This window comes from Dendrobates tinctorius, unplaced genomic scaffold (assembly GCF_039654945.1).
Source record: "Dendrobates tinctorius isolate UK_male_01 unplaced genomic scaffold, ASM3965494v1 ptg000070l, whole genome shotgun sequence".
In the NCBI taxonomy this organism is placed as follows: Eukaryota; Metazoa; Chordata; class Amphibia; order Anura; family Dendrobatidae; genus Dendrobates; species Dendrobates tinctorius.
Genome location: NW_027361738.1, coordinates 32,426,255 through 32,443,739, shown reverse-complemented (window position 1 = coordinate 32,443,739; position 17,485 = coordinate 32,426,255). Strand labels below are relative to the sequence as shown.

Sequence of the window (17,485 nt, the reverse complement as noted above, 5' to 3'; positions counted from 1 at the left end):
TCCGTCCCAGACTCCGTGGTCAGTTTCTCCGTGGGACTTGAACCTAGTTCTCAAAGGCTTGACCAGCGCATTAGAGAATTACAGGCCCTTTCAATACAGGAGCCATACTTGACCATCACGGAAGATAGCATCTTCCTGAGGTTAAATCTCTCCTTTATGCCTGAGGTAGTCTCAAACTTTCATAGGTGCCAGGACATTGTATTACCTTCCTTCTGTACAAACCCCTCCAACACGAAAGAAGAAGACTTTCACACCCTAGACGTCTGTAGAGTAGTTCTCTTCTACCTCTAGCAGACAGAGTTGGAGGATTGACCAGATTTTATTCAAATTTCCGGTCAGAATAAAGGCAAAAAGGCGGCAAAAATTACAATCACGAATTGGATCAGGCAAGCCATCAGCCTCACCTACTCGTCACAGAAAATTCCTCTTCCTACATCTCTGAAAGCGCACTCTACTCGTTCAGTATCAACATCATGGGCAGGAAGAGGGAATGCATCTTCTGAGCAGATATGCAGAGCTGCCACCTGGTCGTCTGTACATACATTCACCAGACACTATACACTAAATTTCAACAGGGATTTAACATTTGGCAGATATGTTCTGCAGGCTGTTGTCCCTCCCTAAGAAATTAGTTGTTGGTATTTCTCCGATATGGCGGTCGTGGAAGGTGACTAGAGAAAATAGAACTAGTCTTACCGGTAATTCGGTTTCTAGGAACCTTCCACGGCAGCACTAATTTCCCTTCCTATCTGATACTCTTATTGGATGAGTCCTACACCTTGGTGGTAACTATACATGCTAGTGTGTCCAGGAAAAGCACTGGAGATAGCAGGAAGGGGAGGGTTATTTAACCTCTTGTGCATTTCCTGTCCCCCATTAGGGCGGGGAGACATCCTCCGATATGGCTGTCGTGGAAGGTTCCTAGAAATCGAATTACCGGTAAGACTAATTCTATTTTTGGCAAGTCATATTGTGTTGCTTAGGTCAGGGAATTGCCAAGATAACTGGTCTTGTTATAGTCACTAGTATACAGTGACTGGGAAAAGAAGGTAAAAAGGATAACTGGTGTACTAGTGACTGAATCATGGATTTGAAGAGAAAGTTAAGCTATCTGGATTGATTCCATGGAAGAGCTACGGTAGCACTTGCTGCTGAAAGTTATGTTGGCTGTGATGGTAAGATGCCATGACACCTAGCATTGCAGCCTGCAGTGTATGGGGGTTTATACTGCCACACACATTAGCGTACCCATGCTGACCGCTGTTCACTGCCACATGTCCGAGCCTCAGTGGGATGTGCTGGGAAAACAAGTCCGATCCGTTGAAGCCAGTTGGTGCAACAAACTCCTTTGTTTCCAAATGCCACAGGACTCTCCTTCAGCGGTTTGGTGACCTCAATGGGTCAAAGTTGCTCTCTGTACAGGCAAACTACTCAGTGTGCATTTTCACCGGTAATTATCAGGAATAAGCGACAGATTATCTTGTAGTGTGAACAGACTGCCATCACCTGACAAACAAGCAAAACGCTGAATAATCTTTAAGCAAAGAATATTGCCTGCGAATCCTCATTCTCAGCAGCACATTGGCCTGTGTAAGGTTAATTTGCAGAATAAATTTCTGCACTAAAAATGTAACACTCGGCAGGAGAAATGCTGCGTATTTGAATAGGTGGAAAAACTCTAAGTAACTGCAGAATTGAGAAAAAAAAATTCTTTGGCTCAAATTTGCAAGGAAAAAATCAGCAGCGTTTGCACAAGAATTCCAAAATCTCACTCTTTGTACTGTACACTGCAGTGTGTTTGGAAGAAATGTCTGCGGTAAATACTCAACTTTAACATACCATGAACGATCACTCTCTCCAAGCAGGGTGGTATTAAATGACCACTGATCCGCTTACAAGTAGCCAATCGGCTGACCTTCCATGGCCTCGGATGGCTAATGTAAACATGCACTTTTGCACAAGGAAAGACTAGAAGCAGTGGGATGAAACTGAATGGGAGGAGACACAGATTAGAAATTAGAAAAAAACTTTGACATTGATCAGTGAGTGGAACAGGCTGCCACAAGAGGTGTGGTGAGTTCTCCTTCAATAGAAGTCTTCAAACAGAGGCTGGACAGACATCTGACTGGGATGATTTAGCGAATCCTGCTTTGAGCAGGGGGTTGGACCAGGAGGTCCCTTCCAACTCTACGATTCTATGATTCACTTAGCCAAGTGGTCTTAATGTTTTGGCTGTTTGTGTATTCATCCACTGTCACTCTGCCAAGATCTTCTCTTCACACAATGGAATTGCAAAGCTCTTACTTTTAATTAAACGGCAAATATTTGAAGATGCAAAAAAATGCCGGAGATTGAGGCTGGTAGCTGCTGATGGAGCAGATGGCAGCGCTGGCATTCTTCGCTGTACTGCTCCTTCTGTAGAAGTGACAACAGCAGGGATGAGATTCCTTTTTATTTATTAGATTGTATCTTAAAATTAAGTATTTTTTTTTCTCCATGGTCTGGACGATTTCCGTGTGACCTGAGTGACGTGTAATCAAAAATCCTTGTGTCCTATATATCTATGGTGAAGAGACGTGCTATCCCTAAAAAACGCAGATTCTGAATTCATCAAATGAAAGATATATTGTTTGGTTCCCGGTCACACTTCTGACACTCCTCTGACACCACTCCTGGCTTTTTTAAAAAAATTTTTTGGTGTTTATCCTATAGTTTTATCCTCTGTATAGTATTGAGCCATTAAATTCAATTAGGCATTTGTTTTAATGCATGTAGTGGTAATGGGATCCTCCTCCATCTTTGTAGACAGCGGATTGATAGGTTGCTGATTACTCGAGGTTGCAATGCTGTGACCACCACCGATCATGAGAACTGTGGATTCCTCATTGTGAATTGGTGGCACTGGAACACCCAGTAATCAGCTGTTACAGCTTCGGTGTAGACACCACAGCGCAATCACACTGTTTATGGCGCTGTCAGGAACTACAGTTAATCTACTTGGTGACGCAACATCGATCTCGCTACGTGTGACACATAGCGGCGATCGGAACCCCGCTGCGATGTCGTTATCGTGCTCTAATGTCCTGGGCCATTTTTTGATCGCTGGTGTCCCGCTGGCCAGCATGCATCGCTGTGTTAGACAGGGACAATGACGAGCGACCTCAATACTACAGGTCTGAGAGACAGGGTCCCAACGACCGTCGTATTGTTGCTGCGTCGCTGTTGAGATCTGACTGTTTGACATCTCATCAGCGACCTCGTAGCAACGCACCAGCGATCCCTACCAGGTCGCATCATTGTCGGGATCGCTGGTGCCGTCGCCAAGTGTGACGGTACCCTTAGACAATTGCATTCTGCGTTCTGCCATTTTACCAATGCGTATGTTCCCCTAAAGGAATGCATGAGGTGCGGCGGAGGCGCTGGACGTGGGACTTAAGTTTGTGGGGTTTTTTGTTTTGATTTTTCCCTTTGTATGTTCTGTTAGTCAAAAATACAGAAAAAATCTATTAGAACATATTGTGGGCATGCTGAAATATCCTGGGAAATGAGCTAATTATCTTAATTGCCAAAAGTACAGTAATTATGGGAAAGCAAAGCATCTGTGGATTACGAGCTATAGATGGATGTATATACTGCTCCCAAAAATAAAGAACACTAAAATCCCACATCCTAGATCTCGCTGAATGAAATGTTCCAGTTGCAAATCTTTATTCATTACATAGTGGAATGTGTTCAGAACATTTAAACATAAAAATGATCAATGCAAATAACAATCTCCCACGGAGGTCTGGGTTTGGAGCGATGCTCAAAATCAAAGTGGAAAATCAAATTACCGGCTGATCCCGCGTCATAAGATGGCTGTGCCGGGTGGTGGCGCGAATTCGTGTGACCGTCCGGATTTCAGCAGGGTGAACCCCTTTTCTGGTGTCTTCATATTGGCTGGTAAAATATGCAGCACAAGTCAGGTCCACGTCTAGATCTCCACAATTCCTGATGAAATGTGAAGGTACAAATCCTGCCGGCCACAGACGGTGACCGTTTCCTGTGGGCAGCTCCATTATTTGCCTGTTCCCTATGGATCCGTTGTACTGCCTGCATTACCCCGAGCGTTCCTTCTACTGCCTCTTATCTATAGAACTACTTGTGCTTCTTTCCTGAGCCAGGGAGCACAGATGTTCCGTTATGTGGACCAGTGTGATGTTCTGGGGTGGATCTCTGATGGGCCGCATTAGATAAGGGCTTCTCGTCTAATCTATTAATGTATGTATAAAGGGGCCTGTCCGGTGATCTGTGACTAAAGCCAGGTGTATTCTCTCTGAACTGCTTTGGCAATCCAGACAAATGTATCGTAAGTTGAATTTGAATCTAGTTGACTGAAAGGTCTCGTGTATACGTATTTTATTGTCTATGCCTACCTCTTCACCAGTCACCTCTAGTGTCTGGGAACATTGGGGCCGGGGGCAGCACTTGACTAGTCTAACCTCTCCCTGTGGTCTCGGCCATATCTTCAAGCCAGATGCTTTTTGAAATGCTGAAGCGTTTCAGAGAAATATACCTCGCTGCAATCATGCAGCCAGGATCTGGGTGATGCTGCCTCCATCACGGGCGGCATGAATCAATGTCAAGTTACTATTAAGAAAAAAAAAGTCCACAACGAAGATATTGATGACCTATCTTTAGCCTGGCTCATCCATGTTCGATCAGTGCGGCTCCAACATTGTGCACCACCAGCGGTCAGCTACTAGTTAAATGAGTAGGGGCAGTAAATGTACTGTCGCCTATAAGAAGCGAATATATATTTTTAATCTATTTATGGTTCACTTCTTATAGGTGACGGTACGTTTACTGGCCTTATTGATTTAATGTTGTATATTGAAGTGCCATTCCTTGTAATTTGGGACGTAGTTGATCCTAACTTTATTAATTAAATCAATAGGAAGTGAGCTGTAGTACCCCAGAATGGATACTACAGTGCATGGCGCTGTGGTACTCGCTTTGTAAACTGCTTTCCCAGTTGTAGGATCTGGAAGCAGCTGATGGGTGGGGGGGGGGTGAGAACCCCCTCCTATCTGATATTGATGGCCAATCTTTCTGCAGTGTAGAGATATGGGAAGGTATATATGTCAGTGTGGCATCTGCTGACATCCAATCTCCAATCCTTATGAGATCTCCTAACATGTAATTTTTTTTAGTTAATACTAGTAATATCCATGAATTGATGGTTTTGGATCATTTTTATAGCTGTTATTTCTCCTAAAAATGTAAGAATAATTTGACAACCAGGTATCTCCAATTGGGAGGCTGTCCCTATAGTCTGATGCTGTGTCCAATCAGAAATGTGCGTGTGTATAATAGAATATCTATCTCACTCGGAACAATGGGATCCATTTCTCCACTGCCCAATAGTTTTTTTCCGTTCAGTGATTGTAGCTATTACTCGGCTCTATCCAGTTATACTGACTCTCACTTTTCTCTTCCAGCTGTTGAAGAATCGGAGAGTGACATATACATGCGCTTCATGAAATCCCACAAGTGTTATGACATTGTGCCCACCAGCTCCAAGCTTGTTGTATTTGACACTACCTTACAAGTGAGTTTTCCTGTTATTGCTTCTTCTACTAAAGGCTAGCTATTAAACTGTGTATGAAGAAAAAAAGTATAAAAATGTAGTCCCGATAGTGATCATGTAGACTGAGTTACCAGGTGTTGCCAAAATGGGGGTCCTATTGCCTGAATGAGATGGGTGCGGCGGTCTGATGTAGCCCGTATCCAGATCCCGGTTGTGCAGTAATAGTGTGACACTCTTCTGATGGCACACCGGGGCTTTTGTATTTCCCATTTTCTCCTTGTTTTGCATCCAGGAGGCGTTGAGGAGGAGCTGCAGGTCGGGCATGCATGAACGGTGTGCGTAATGTCTAGAGATTTGCTAGTGACGTTGACCTTTTTAGGCGATTTTTGTGTTCGTGTTTAATTTCTGGGTCCAGAAATAAATCTCTCACATAAAAATGGTTTTCCTACACTCTATTGGTGATGTATCCTTAATATCAGGTAAGTTGGGGTCAGACACACCCACTGATCAGCTGTCATGTGCTCCGGTGGTGGCTGGATGTATAGTGTGTGCCGAGCGGCATCATTCAACTTAGTGGCCGCTTCTATGTGCTGCACTACCCGGCAGCGACTACCAGACGGTGTACGGCAATGTGGTGGTCTGCCCTGCAATGTTTTCACCCACCAGAGCCAATAATGGCTGATCAGCGGGGGTGCCAGGTGTCAGACCCCCCCCAAATGATCTGGTATTGAGGATTTGTTATCAATATGAAAGTACAGGAGGATTTACAAGAAAATCATTCATTCTGCCAGGAACTAATGGCCTCACTACAGAGTTATGCAATAATTCCGATGTTATTAGTTGGTCCTGTATGCAGGAGGAATGTTCGGTATCCCACAAAATAGTAGAAATGTGGCTGGATAAGAAGAAAACTTCTATTTTTTCTCTTTGTGGTTAAATGTCAGCATCAGACATAATATATAAACTCTGACCCATAAACCGACCAAAACACAGGAATTAATAAAAGGTCAAATACAAAGCCGCCTAGGAGAGAATGCAGCGCACAGCCCCAGCCTGAAGCTTAGCGTCTGCAGACGGCTTTGAAGAATTTTTAAAATCCAGCAAAGGGAATTCCGTTCCTTGAAGACTTAGTCTGCATCCTTCCTGTTACTCTCTTTGGAGGAAAAACCCCTGACCGGTATAATCGTTTCATGTACAGAACAAACAAATCTTAAAGGAATAAATGGTGCTAGTAACAGTCCACTTAACTGGCCAGAGCTGCAGTACCTCCATACCTGGCGTCATACAGCCTAGAGGTGGTCTGCGTACCTGGCGCTGATTAATTTACCGCACTGACCATTGCTATTGATCGGCCATTTGGCATTATTAGCCCATGAGAAGTTGATGCATGGGAGAAACCTCAGATTGGCACTGACCCTATTACTGGGACATCCCATTAACCCCTTTCTGCCATTGGACGGAATAGTACGTCCGATGGCAGCACCCCTGCTTTGATATGGGCTCACGGCCTCAAAGTCGGGACATGTTGGCTGTTTTGAACAGCTGACATGCCCGCAATAGCCCATCATGTGATTGGGGTTATCGGTTCGTCGGCATGACAACCAGAGGTCTCCTTGACACCTCTGTCATTGTGGTTGGATTCCTGTGAGCACCACCCTGTGGACGGCGCTCACAGCCATGCAGTAAATCTGCTACAGAGGCGATCTGGGCATCACCTCTATGTAGCAGAGGCAATCAAACTGTGGCAGCTTCTAGACTCCCATGGAGGCTATTGAAGCATGCCAAAAGTAAAACAAAAAAAAACAAAAAAAATTTAAATCACCCCGTTCAGAATCGCCAGATCTATCCGTAAAAAAAGGATTGACCTGATTGCTAAATGGCATAGTGAGAAAAAAAATCAAAACACCAGAATTACGTGTGTTTTTTGGTCGCCGCGACATTGCATTAAAATGCAATAAAGGGCGATTGAAAGATTGTATCTGCACCAAAATGGTATAATTAAAAACGTCCGCTCGGCACACATGACCTAGGATAGGCAATCAATGTAAAATTAGTGGACAACCTCTTTAAGCCCCAGGCCTGGACATCCCCTTTTAAACTTGAAAGCTGTGCTGGCTTTGGATCTGCACTAGTTATCACTGATATTTTGTAACCCTAGGTCCATGAGATTACTGCCGACCTGGCCAATATTCTACTGTTGTGTACATACCTCAGTTATAAACCCAGCCTAAAACCAAGCTCACGTCTGTTTTCTCTCCTCTGCAGGTAAAGAAGGCCTTTTTTGCGCTGGTAGCTAATGGCGTAAGGGCTGCGCCATTATGGGAAACGAAAAACCAGAGTTTTGTAGGTGAGCTCCATACTATATTCCCGTTTGGCAGTAATTCTGACCCCTTTGGTTGTGTGTGGGGTTCCTTTAATGTGTGTTTTTTAAACCTGTTACAGTGAGGGGACAAGTTTTCTGAAACCAGAAAATCCTCCTTACTGACACTTTCTGTAATGCAATGAAATCTTCCTAATCTCCTACTGGCTGCCAATAGAATAAAAGGGGCTTGTAAGTACTTTCGCGGGTGGTCCTGCAGCAGCTGTCATTCTTTGGCGTGCTGTTGAGCCCACGTCTGCACACTGCAGTGATATCTGGTTTGGAGACGACTGCCCCCTGTGCGGTGACCTCTGTTATCACACAGCCCTCTTCTTTATGCCTTTTTAGGGCATGCTCAGCGTCTCGGAGGAGGTCTTGTGCTCCCGAGCTCCTCTGCTGACTATAGACTAGAGATGTGTTCATTGCAACTCTTGATGTAGGAAACTGAACAAGCGGAAGCCATGCCGCTTGCCCCTAAACAAGTAAAATGGGGGGCAGAGATCCCAGAAAGAAGGCCCATTTTACATCACTTTGCAGTATGACCCAGCTTTGACTATACGGTACATTGATGCATCTCACCTCTTTGGAAGAAAAAAAATGCCCCCTTACCCAGACTGTATACTATGGCCAGATGTCGGAGTACCGGCAGTGCACTGCATGCTGTGCTTATAAAGTGCTGGCATCTGGCTATTTGTGTAGCATTGCCAGTTTTATGCACGTGCATTAGTGCCCACTCTACGGAAATGGCCGTCGCACTGAGCTACTATGGGACAGTGCCGCATTTAGCTTGGGCATTGTGCGGCTCACACAGAGCAAGCGCCGTCTTGCAAGATTACTTTTCTGTCTAGTTGGGCCCTGAGTCGATGCACCGGCTTCTCTGTAATATATAGATAGTGATCCGGTTGCTCCAGTCTGGGGAAAAAAAAGACCACTTCAAGATTAGTCAATTTTTAATTGGACTGTATAGAAAGTCAACACGCGAGACCTCCTTTCACATGCCGCTGCACATCTACGGGAAGTGTGAGGTTCTGCTATGGAGATGGTTACATGCGGTTCTCCTCCAACGATCTGGAAGATAGTATTGGAGAGCTCCTTAGAAATGCTGATAAGACGTCTATATAAAGACCAAGACTGTCCGTAAGCATGGAGGTAGTCGTGTGAAACCTCGGAGCGTGTCCTAACCTGCTGCCTTACCGATGGCTAGCAGTATCCATCTCCAGGCTTTAGGTCACCAGCTTAAAGCTACCCTCCACTGTACTGTGAAGGAGTTTAAAGAAAAAAAAAATCATATCCTCTGCCACCTCCGATTTTCTGATCGGATCCTCTTCCTTCGCTCTTCTTTCTGAGCCTCTGCTGCAGCCATTCTTTATTAGGCCCCATGTCATCACGTGGGGTGTAACAGACAAATTAACTTCACTGACGTGTGTCATGCCCTAGAGGACACCGTGGGACTGGAGGCCTGCAAAGGCAGGTGCCAGTCAGACTACCAGCGACAGGAGATATAAAGGGAAGGTTAAGGAGAATGAGATTCCTTTTCCCAGGTCGAAGAACTTTTTTTTTACAAATCCTAATTCTGGCAATTCTAAATTTTGGTGACAAAATTCCTAACAAAATTGATTTCCCTCATCTCTAGGACATGGAGGTGACTAGGACAGCTAGTCTTCTCATGTCCTATTGCTTGGACTGGTGTATAGAGATCTATTTTACAGCTTCTTGCACATCCAAATGTCAGATACTCACTTCTATAACACATATAAAATTAGTACTTTTAACACCAATATAACCTCTATATAAAGTGATGCACATGCAATAACCCAGGCGATGGTTCAGTGCACTGCCTCCACCAGTCTGCAGAACCTGCATTACCCTGGAGATGTGGCGATCGGCCTTAGTGACTGTCACCTAATCCTGTTATGCTTTATTTCAGGAATGTTAACAATTACAGATTTCATCAATATATTGCATCGCTACTACAAGTCTCCAATGGTAAGTACCATCGCTTACACTATGTAGTGCCACTGGCCAGTACACAGCAGCGCTCTTGGGATTTAGGCAGTGACCGCATTTCGGTCAGTCCATGTAATTTCCTCTCGCCTGTACCTATAGCGCCCCCTGGGACTAACCCACAAGGGGACGATGAGCTGATTGTTACAGGCTGTGAACAGCCAGGCAGAATGTTGGCACTATATAAATAATGGAATATTAAATACTTTGATCTATATGTCACCCTAGGTACAGATATATGAATTAGAGGAGCACAAGATTGAGACCTGGAGGGGTAAGAACCATTACTTCATCATAAATGTTTAACTTGCACAGTTGCCTTGAGAGATTTTTTTTTTTTTTTTTTTGTCTTTTAGTCTGGAAATATATGCAGTATTTTCTTTGGGTTTTAAAGCTGATCGTCTACAATCCCGATTAGCATCTCCTCCTTTACACTGCATTTATTAACACATTTCGTTACTGCAATTGCTGTTACTTCAAAGTGTCTAAGAGGACGAGACTTCTGATTAGTAATATTCTAAAAGTCTGGATTTATCCACTATCTGGTGGTAGAAGTCAGGTCGTGAGTGTCTGTATATTTAACCCCTTAATGACCGTCAATACGTCTTTTAACTGACCTGATATGAGACTAGCATCCCCATACAAGTGACAATCCAGCAGCTGTCGGCTGTACACTATAGCTGACAACTTGCTGCATCAGCCACGATCAGTGTTGTCACCATCCATATCTCTTTAACCCCTTAGATGCTGCTGCCAATACTGACTACTTCATATTAATCCATGCAAATTGAAGAGGTCGCACTCATCGAGATGGAAGTTTCACTGATTTATTGACATATCATGAACATGTCAAGTCGGGGGAGTGACCTAAGGAGTGCTAGAAAGGCTGACAACGGCCGTTTCGCGCTGCTCGAGCGCTTCAACGGGTTTGACCCAGAGTTATTACCACATAAAGTGACACTAGTCAGATATTTAAAATTTGGATCTGTCACTAAGGGGTTAATATGATGTTTTGTTTTTTTTCTGGAAGTATGACCTTATTTCTATTTTTTTTTTTTACTTTGTTTCTACAGAATTGTATTTGCAAGAAACCTTCAAGCCTTTGGTGAATATAACTCCAGATGCAAGGTATCCACAAAAAAGAAAAATTAACATATCCTAAAGTAATGGTTAAATATTACTTTTACAAATGGCCCAATTGTGGTCCTAACCTTTAGGCTGTGTGCCCACGTTGCGTTTTTTTTAAAGCGTTTTGATGCGTTTTTCGGGGTCAAACCGCATCAAAAACGCTTAAAAGAAGCATCCCATTCATTTTAATGCATTTTGGCCTTTTTGTGCCAATGGATGCGTTTTTTACCGCTAAGGAAACGCTTAGTGGTAAAAGCAGCATGTTCATTAATTTCCGCTTAGGTCCGCGTTTTTGGCTATTTTCTATAGCTCAGAAGACGCGCGGAAAAAAGTCATCAAAAACGCGCGTTCCGCGCTTTTTCTGGGAAGGAGACCAGTTTCCTGAGCGTTTAAAAACGCTAACGTGGGCACATAGCCTTTAAATTAATTAATTTTAAAATAAATTTTATCCAACTGGGAAGAAATTTAAAATCGTTGACTGCTCTTCTGGCTCAGGCGGAACATGACCGCTGCGGTCTATCAGCAGCCCCTGATTGGCTGCAACATTCACCTGACTGCTCCCTGCCCAAAGAGGAAGCCAGGGATCACCGAAGGCAGTATGGAGGAGCAGCAGTGGTTTGTCGATCAGTGTTGTGTTTGTAGTTGTTGTTGTTAGGACCACCATCAGCCCATCTGTAAAGTAATAAAGTGTGGTGGGTAAATTCCTTGTTTGCACACTACATAGAGTTGTGTAATTGTTAGTGTTCTCTATCCTGTAACGCAGCGTGCTGTCCTCGCCTGTGATATAATGTCAGTGTTTCTTTCCCACGCAGCCTATACGATGCAGTGTATTCACTCATCAAGAACAAAATCCACAGATTACCGGTAATCGACCCAGTCAGCGGGAATGCACTTTATATACTTACCCACAAGCGAATCCTCAAGTTTCTTCAGCTTTTTGTAAGTAAAGCAGAAACCTTCCTCTCTTTTTGTTCCTGTCTATTTATAAGTGGGAACCATCTGCAATGATGGCTGGATACGTCATCCGTCTGGACACATGGCTGTAGCTCAGCTGGAAATCTCCCTGCGCTCTCAGACTTGGTGATAAATTCCCTGGAAATCTACTGCAACTCCAGAAAATGCGTCCCCTTTGTAACCATGTACAGTGACATGTAAAAGTTTGGGCACCCCTGAAGATGAAATAATCTCTAAAAGGCCTAAAGTTAAAGATGAAACATTTCTTTTTGTATTTTAGGGGAAAAAAAATATTTTCATTTTACAGGAAAATCGGACGATGCAAAGGTTTGGGCACCCTGCATAATTAGTACCTAGTAGCTTCCCCTTTTTTTTTTGAAAGTATCACGACTTATAAATTCTTTTTTGTAGCCAGCCAAGTCTTTCAATTCTTGTTTGAGGGATTTTCATGCATTCTTCCCTGGACAATTCTTCTAGTTCTGTGAGATTCCTGGGTAGTCTTGCATCCTCTGCTATTTTGAGGTCTAGCCACAGATTTGCAATGATCAGATCAGGGGACTGTGAGGGCCATTGTAAAACCTTCAGCTTGCACCTTTTGAGGTAGTCTATTGTGGATTTTGACGTGTGTTTATTATCATTATCCATTTTTAGAAGCCATCCTCTTTTTAACGTCAGCTTTGTAACAGATGGTGTTATGTTTGCATCAAGAATTTGTTGAAATGTCATTGAATCCATTCTCCCCTCTAGCTGTGAAATGTTCCCCATGCCATTGGCTGTAACACAACCCCAAAGCATGATTGATCCACCTAATGTTTGGTGGGATGTTCTTTTGCTGAAATTCTGTGCCTTGTTTTTTCTTGCTCCACACATACCTTTTGATCATTGTGGTCAAAGAGTTCTATTTTAAATCGAATCTGTAACACCCCCCCCCCCCTTCCCCCAGGACGTATATGAACTATTACTATGGGTATACAGGTGATAGAAGTGTTAGTCCTACCTGTCTGCACCATATTAGTGGTCTTGTTGTTGGGAAATGTTATATTCTGTCTTAATGCTGATGATTTTTTTCAGTCTCCGGGGCGTGCGGTTCCTGGAAGGAATTCCTGCCTCCTCTCCTCATTACAAGTCTACCCCATCCCATGCAAGTCAGTTATGGCCCAGGAATCCTGCGCCCTGCACTCCCTCCACAATATGTACCTCTTCCTCCTTTCTGTGGGCACTGCATTCAGGGATCTTCTGCGCAGATGCCGGCGAGTCACTGTGTCCTCCGGCGTGCACTAATAAGGTGCTCTCCTCACTTCCTCCTTGCATAGTCTTCTCTAGGACCCATGTGTACATAGTGAAGACCATGCAGGGAGGAAGTGGGGAGAGCACTTTATCGGCATATACACCAGAGGTTAATGGAGCAAAAGTCGCCTGTGCAGAAGATCCCTGAATGCAGCACCCATAGAAAGGAGGATGAGGTATGTATTGTGGAGGGAGTGCAAGGTGCAGGATTCCGGAGCCATAACTGATGAACAAGGGAGGGGGGAGGGGGAGTGAGTATTACAATGAAAAGAGGAGGCAGGAGTTTCTTCCAGGCACTTCACGCTCCTGAACCTGGAAGAGATGATTAGCATAAAGTCAGAATGTAACATTTCCCAACACGAACGTTAATGTGAGGCATACAGGTAGGACTAGTGTAATATTTAATTACCTGTATGCCCATATTAATAGGTCATATATATGGTGGGGGGGGGGGGGGGGTGGAAGGGGCCATTCCCTTTTGACCCCATCGGTCCACAGGACTTGTTTTCAAAATGAATCTGGCTTGTTTTCATGTTTTGGAATCCTCTGAGCCAGGGCTGTGGAGTCGGTAAGCCAAGCCTCTGACTCTAAAGGGCATGTCACACTAAGAGATATCGCTATAACTAGTGACGTTATAGCGATATTGCTAGCGATATCGCTATGTGTGATACTTACCTACGACCGGCTCCCCCGCTGGTTATCGCTGATCGCGCGAGAACGTTCAGGACTGTTTCTCGTCGGCCACTTCCTGCGGCGCTTCCTGCTGTGAGGACGAGCGACGCGTGGAGCCGGGCGGGAGGACGCAGGATCGCCTGGTGTGACAGGTAAGTAGCGACCCCCGTCTCCAGCGATCTCGCTGGTGAGATCTGCCTGTGTGGCAGCTCACTAGCGACCACTTAGCGATGTACCAGCGATCCTGACCGCGTCATATCGCTGGTCGGGATCGCTGGTACATCGCTAAGTGTGACAGTACCTTTACTTCTCAATTTCCCTGACTTCTGACTCTGACTCCACAGCACTGGTCATTAGCATGAACATAAAATGCAGAACAGATTCATCTCAACTAAGAGCCTTGGATCAGGAACAGACATGTTATAGGACATCTCATAACTTTCCTGAATTATGAAAACATTTACAGCACTTCCTGCATTGTACTACTGTACCCAATTTTTTATGTAGTTTAGGAGTCGGTCCATTTTACACGGACTCCAACAAAATGGTCTCGGTCTCTGACTCCACAGCCCTGTTTCTGACGCTGAATGTTTCAAAGAAAATATGCCATCTCTAACTTTAGCCCTTTTAGAGATAATTTGATCTTAACATTATGGCTGGTCCATACAATCAGGGCAACTGTTACCACCCACCTTTCGTGTCTCCCTCTTTCCTCATAGACTGTAAGCTTGCGAGCAGGGCCCTCACTCCTCTTGGTATCTGTTATGATCTATGTGATTATTGTTATGCTGTAATGTCTATCGTCTGTACAAATCCCCTCTGAAATGTAAAGTGCTGCGGAATATGTCGGCGCTATAGAAATAAAATTTATTTATTATTATTATTATTATTATTATCATCTTCAATTTGGTTAACTGCTCACAATATTAGTAGTTTTGACCGGGGGTGCCCAAACTTTTACATGCCACTGTAACTACTTGTATATAGCTAGTGAAGTATATTTAACAAAGTGACTCAACTTTTACCCAGGTAATTGTTTGTAACCTGTATTATAGCCCAGAGCTGCATTTTATATTTCAACCAGTGCTATTAGAAATGACATGCTTGTTTAAAGTGCTCACTAAAGGGCCTGTCACACTAAGCGATATCGCTATAACGTCACTGGTTTTCGTGACGTTATAGTGATATTGCTAGCGATATCGCTATGTCTGATACTTGCCTCCGACCGCTCCCCCGCTGGTTACCGCTGATCGCGCGAGAACGTCCTGGACCACTTCTCGTCGTCAGCTTCCTGCTGTGGAGACGTGCAACGTGTGGACACGGGCGGGAGGACGTCAGGATCGCCGACCCAGCGATGTCGCTGGTGAGATTTGCCTGTGTGGCAGCTCACTAGCGACCACTTAGCGATGCACCAGCGATCCTGACCACGTCATATCGCTGGTCGAGATCGCTGGTGCATCGCTAAGTGTGACAGTACCTTAACTGTTGGCTGAGCTTGTAACAATGTTGGGGGAGGTTGGTTTTCATTATCCTGAATATTGTGATATTGCATATGACATCATCCTCCTTAAATTATAACCTATATAATTGTCATTCTAACATGGTGTAATGTATTTGGCACTGGTGTGATAAAGACCTAAATCTCTGATGTGCCATACTATCTGTAAGACTTGAGATTTTCATGAGCACTTTATTTTCCCCTTTTGTGATAATGACTTTTTCACCCAACCTGTTTATCTTTCACACTTTGCACCTTACTTTTATATGCAGCGTATTTCCTTTAAGCCATCATTATGATTCCCAGATTTAATCAGTTATGCCTGTGTGTAATATATTTATTATATTTTTTTTACAGTAGCATCTGCTGATGTGGAGACATACTTATTATACTTCTAAATAAGATAATAGATTAGGATGTGCTTTGATTTCCTTCATTATGTCTAACAGGAGCTGTATAATCATAATCAGTAACTGCAATAGGCGTTTGTTTTAATGAGCAGGAATCCCAAACGCCTACCCATTTTGGTAACTGTTACTGAACTAGTAATGTTTGTACCATAATGTCATTCACCTAATCGGACTGTTATTTAAGCTAATAAAAATAAACGCCTAAGGGTGTGTGCACACGCTGCGGATTGGGGTGCGGATTCATCCGCGCGGATTTTGTAAAATCCGCAGGTCAAAAGACCTGCGGATTGCTCTGAGGTTTTTCATCTCAATGGAGGAGATGGCAAACCGCAGCGGAATCCGCAGAAAGAATTGACATGTCAATTCTTTCTGCGGGTTGAAAACCGCAGATAATCCCGCACCGTCTGCACTGCGGTTTTTGATTCCCATAGGGAATCATGGTACTGTACACCGCAGCATAAACTGCTGCGGGTACGCAGCGGCCAAAACCACTGCGAAACCACTGCGGAACCACAGCAAAATCCGCAGCGTGTGCACACACCCTTATAAACTAACCTGTCTTGGTGAGAGCTTAGTCAGATAAAACTTTGAAAAGCTGGCTATACATTTGTCAGTGATAAATTTACTAATGTGAAATTATTTAATTTTTGCAGTTGGGCTTTTGTCTTCCTGCACCTTAATCTTCAGGGTTTTCTTCACTGACCTGTCTGCCCTGTAACATCTACATATAATTTATCTTCCCTTTTTTATGCTTTGACACACACTTGATCTTTTACTAGGTAATTGGTTTCTTGTTACAGGTGTCAGAAATGCCAAAGCCTGCCTTCATGAAGAAAAACCTAGAGGAACTTGGGATAGGAACCTACCACAACATTGCCTTCATACATCCCCACACTCCCATCATCAAAGCTTTGAATATATTTGTAGAACGACGAGTTTCTGCGTTGCCGGTTGTAGATGAGTCGGGTAAGATCCCATTATAATGTCCTCATTATTATACTATTGTCGTATTAATTGTAAGTCTCTTCTCATTTGTCATCCACTTTAGGTTTTGTAAAACTCCTCTCCCTGTTCGGTATATAGTTTGCTACCATTCTATTGGAAAAAATATCGAATTGGCTTAATAAATATGAATGTGAAATATGGAGAGACTTTTTTTTAAAATATTTTTAAAAAAAAATCCTTTTTGTTTAGATTTAGTGCTTGTATTGACAGATCCAATGCCTGTGGCTGCATTGCTGGTCTGCGTAGTCATAATCATTCACATCGATGTGCAATATTGATATAAGACGTACCAAGGCCAAATAGCCAGCAAAACGGATTCCTGATTTTGACAACACCATCCTAGAGTTTTGTGCAGTTATACCGTGTTCACATCTTTGTTTGTATTTCAGCCTTTAATGGGGAAGAATGGGTTAATTCTGCGCTGCGACAAGGGAGCTGTTAGAGTCTGCATATTTCTGCCTTGTTATAGGGACAGAAAACTGATTGATGGCATCACATGATGAATATGACGGAATATCAGATTTACATCATTTTACTGGCTTTTTTTTTGCCAGAATCTAAGATGGTGCGTCTGATGCAAATGTGAACATTGCCTTAGT

General features: G+C 43.7%; 1 protein-coding gene across 3 annotated transcripts in view; it reads left to right on the top strand.

Annotated features, from left to right (window-relative positions):
* PRKAG2 (protein kinase AMP-activated non-catalytic subunit gamma 2) overlaps positions 1–17,485 on the top strand; it is a 357,046-nt gene that overhangs the window by 334,077 nt on the left and 5,484 nt on the right. For all 3 annotated transcript variants that reach the window (XM_073581558.1, XM_073581559.1, XM_073581561.1), the window contains 7 exons: positions 5,481–5,590; positions 7,835–7,916; positions 9,856–9,914; positions 10,161–10,206; positions 11,006–11,060; positions 11,873–11,999; positions 16,682–16,847. In XM_073581558.1, the coding sequence (XP_073437659.1) occupies positions 5,481–5,590; positions 7,835–7,916; positions 9,856–9,914; positions 10,161–10,206; positions 11,006–11,060; positions 11,873–11,999; positions 16,682–16,847 (645 nt within the window). The remainder of the gene's footprint in view (positions 1–5,480; positions 5,591–7,834; positions 7,917–9,855; positions 9,915–10,160; positions 10,207–11,005; positions 11,061–11,872; positions 12,000–16,681; positions 16,848–17,485) is intronic.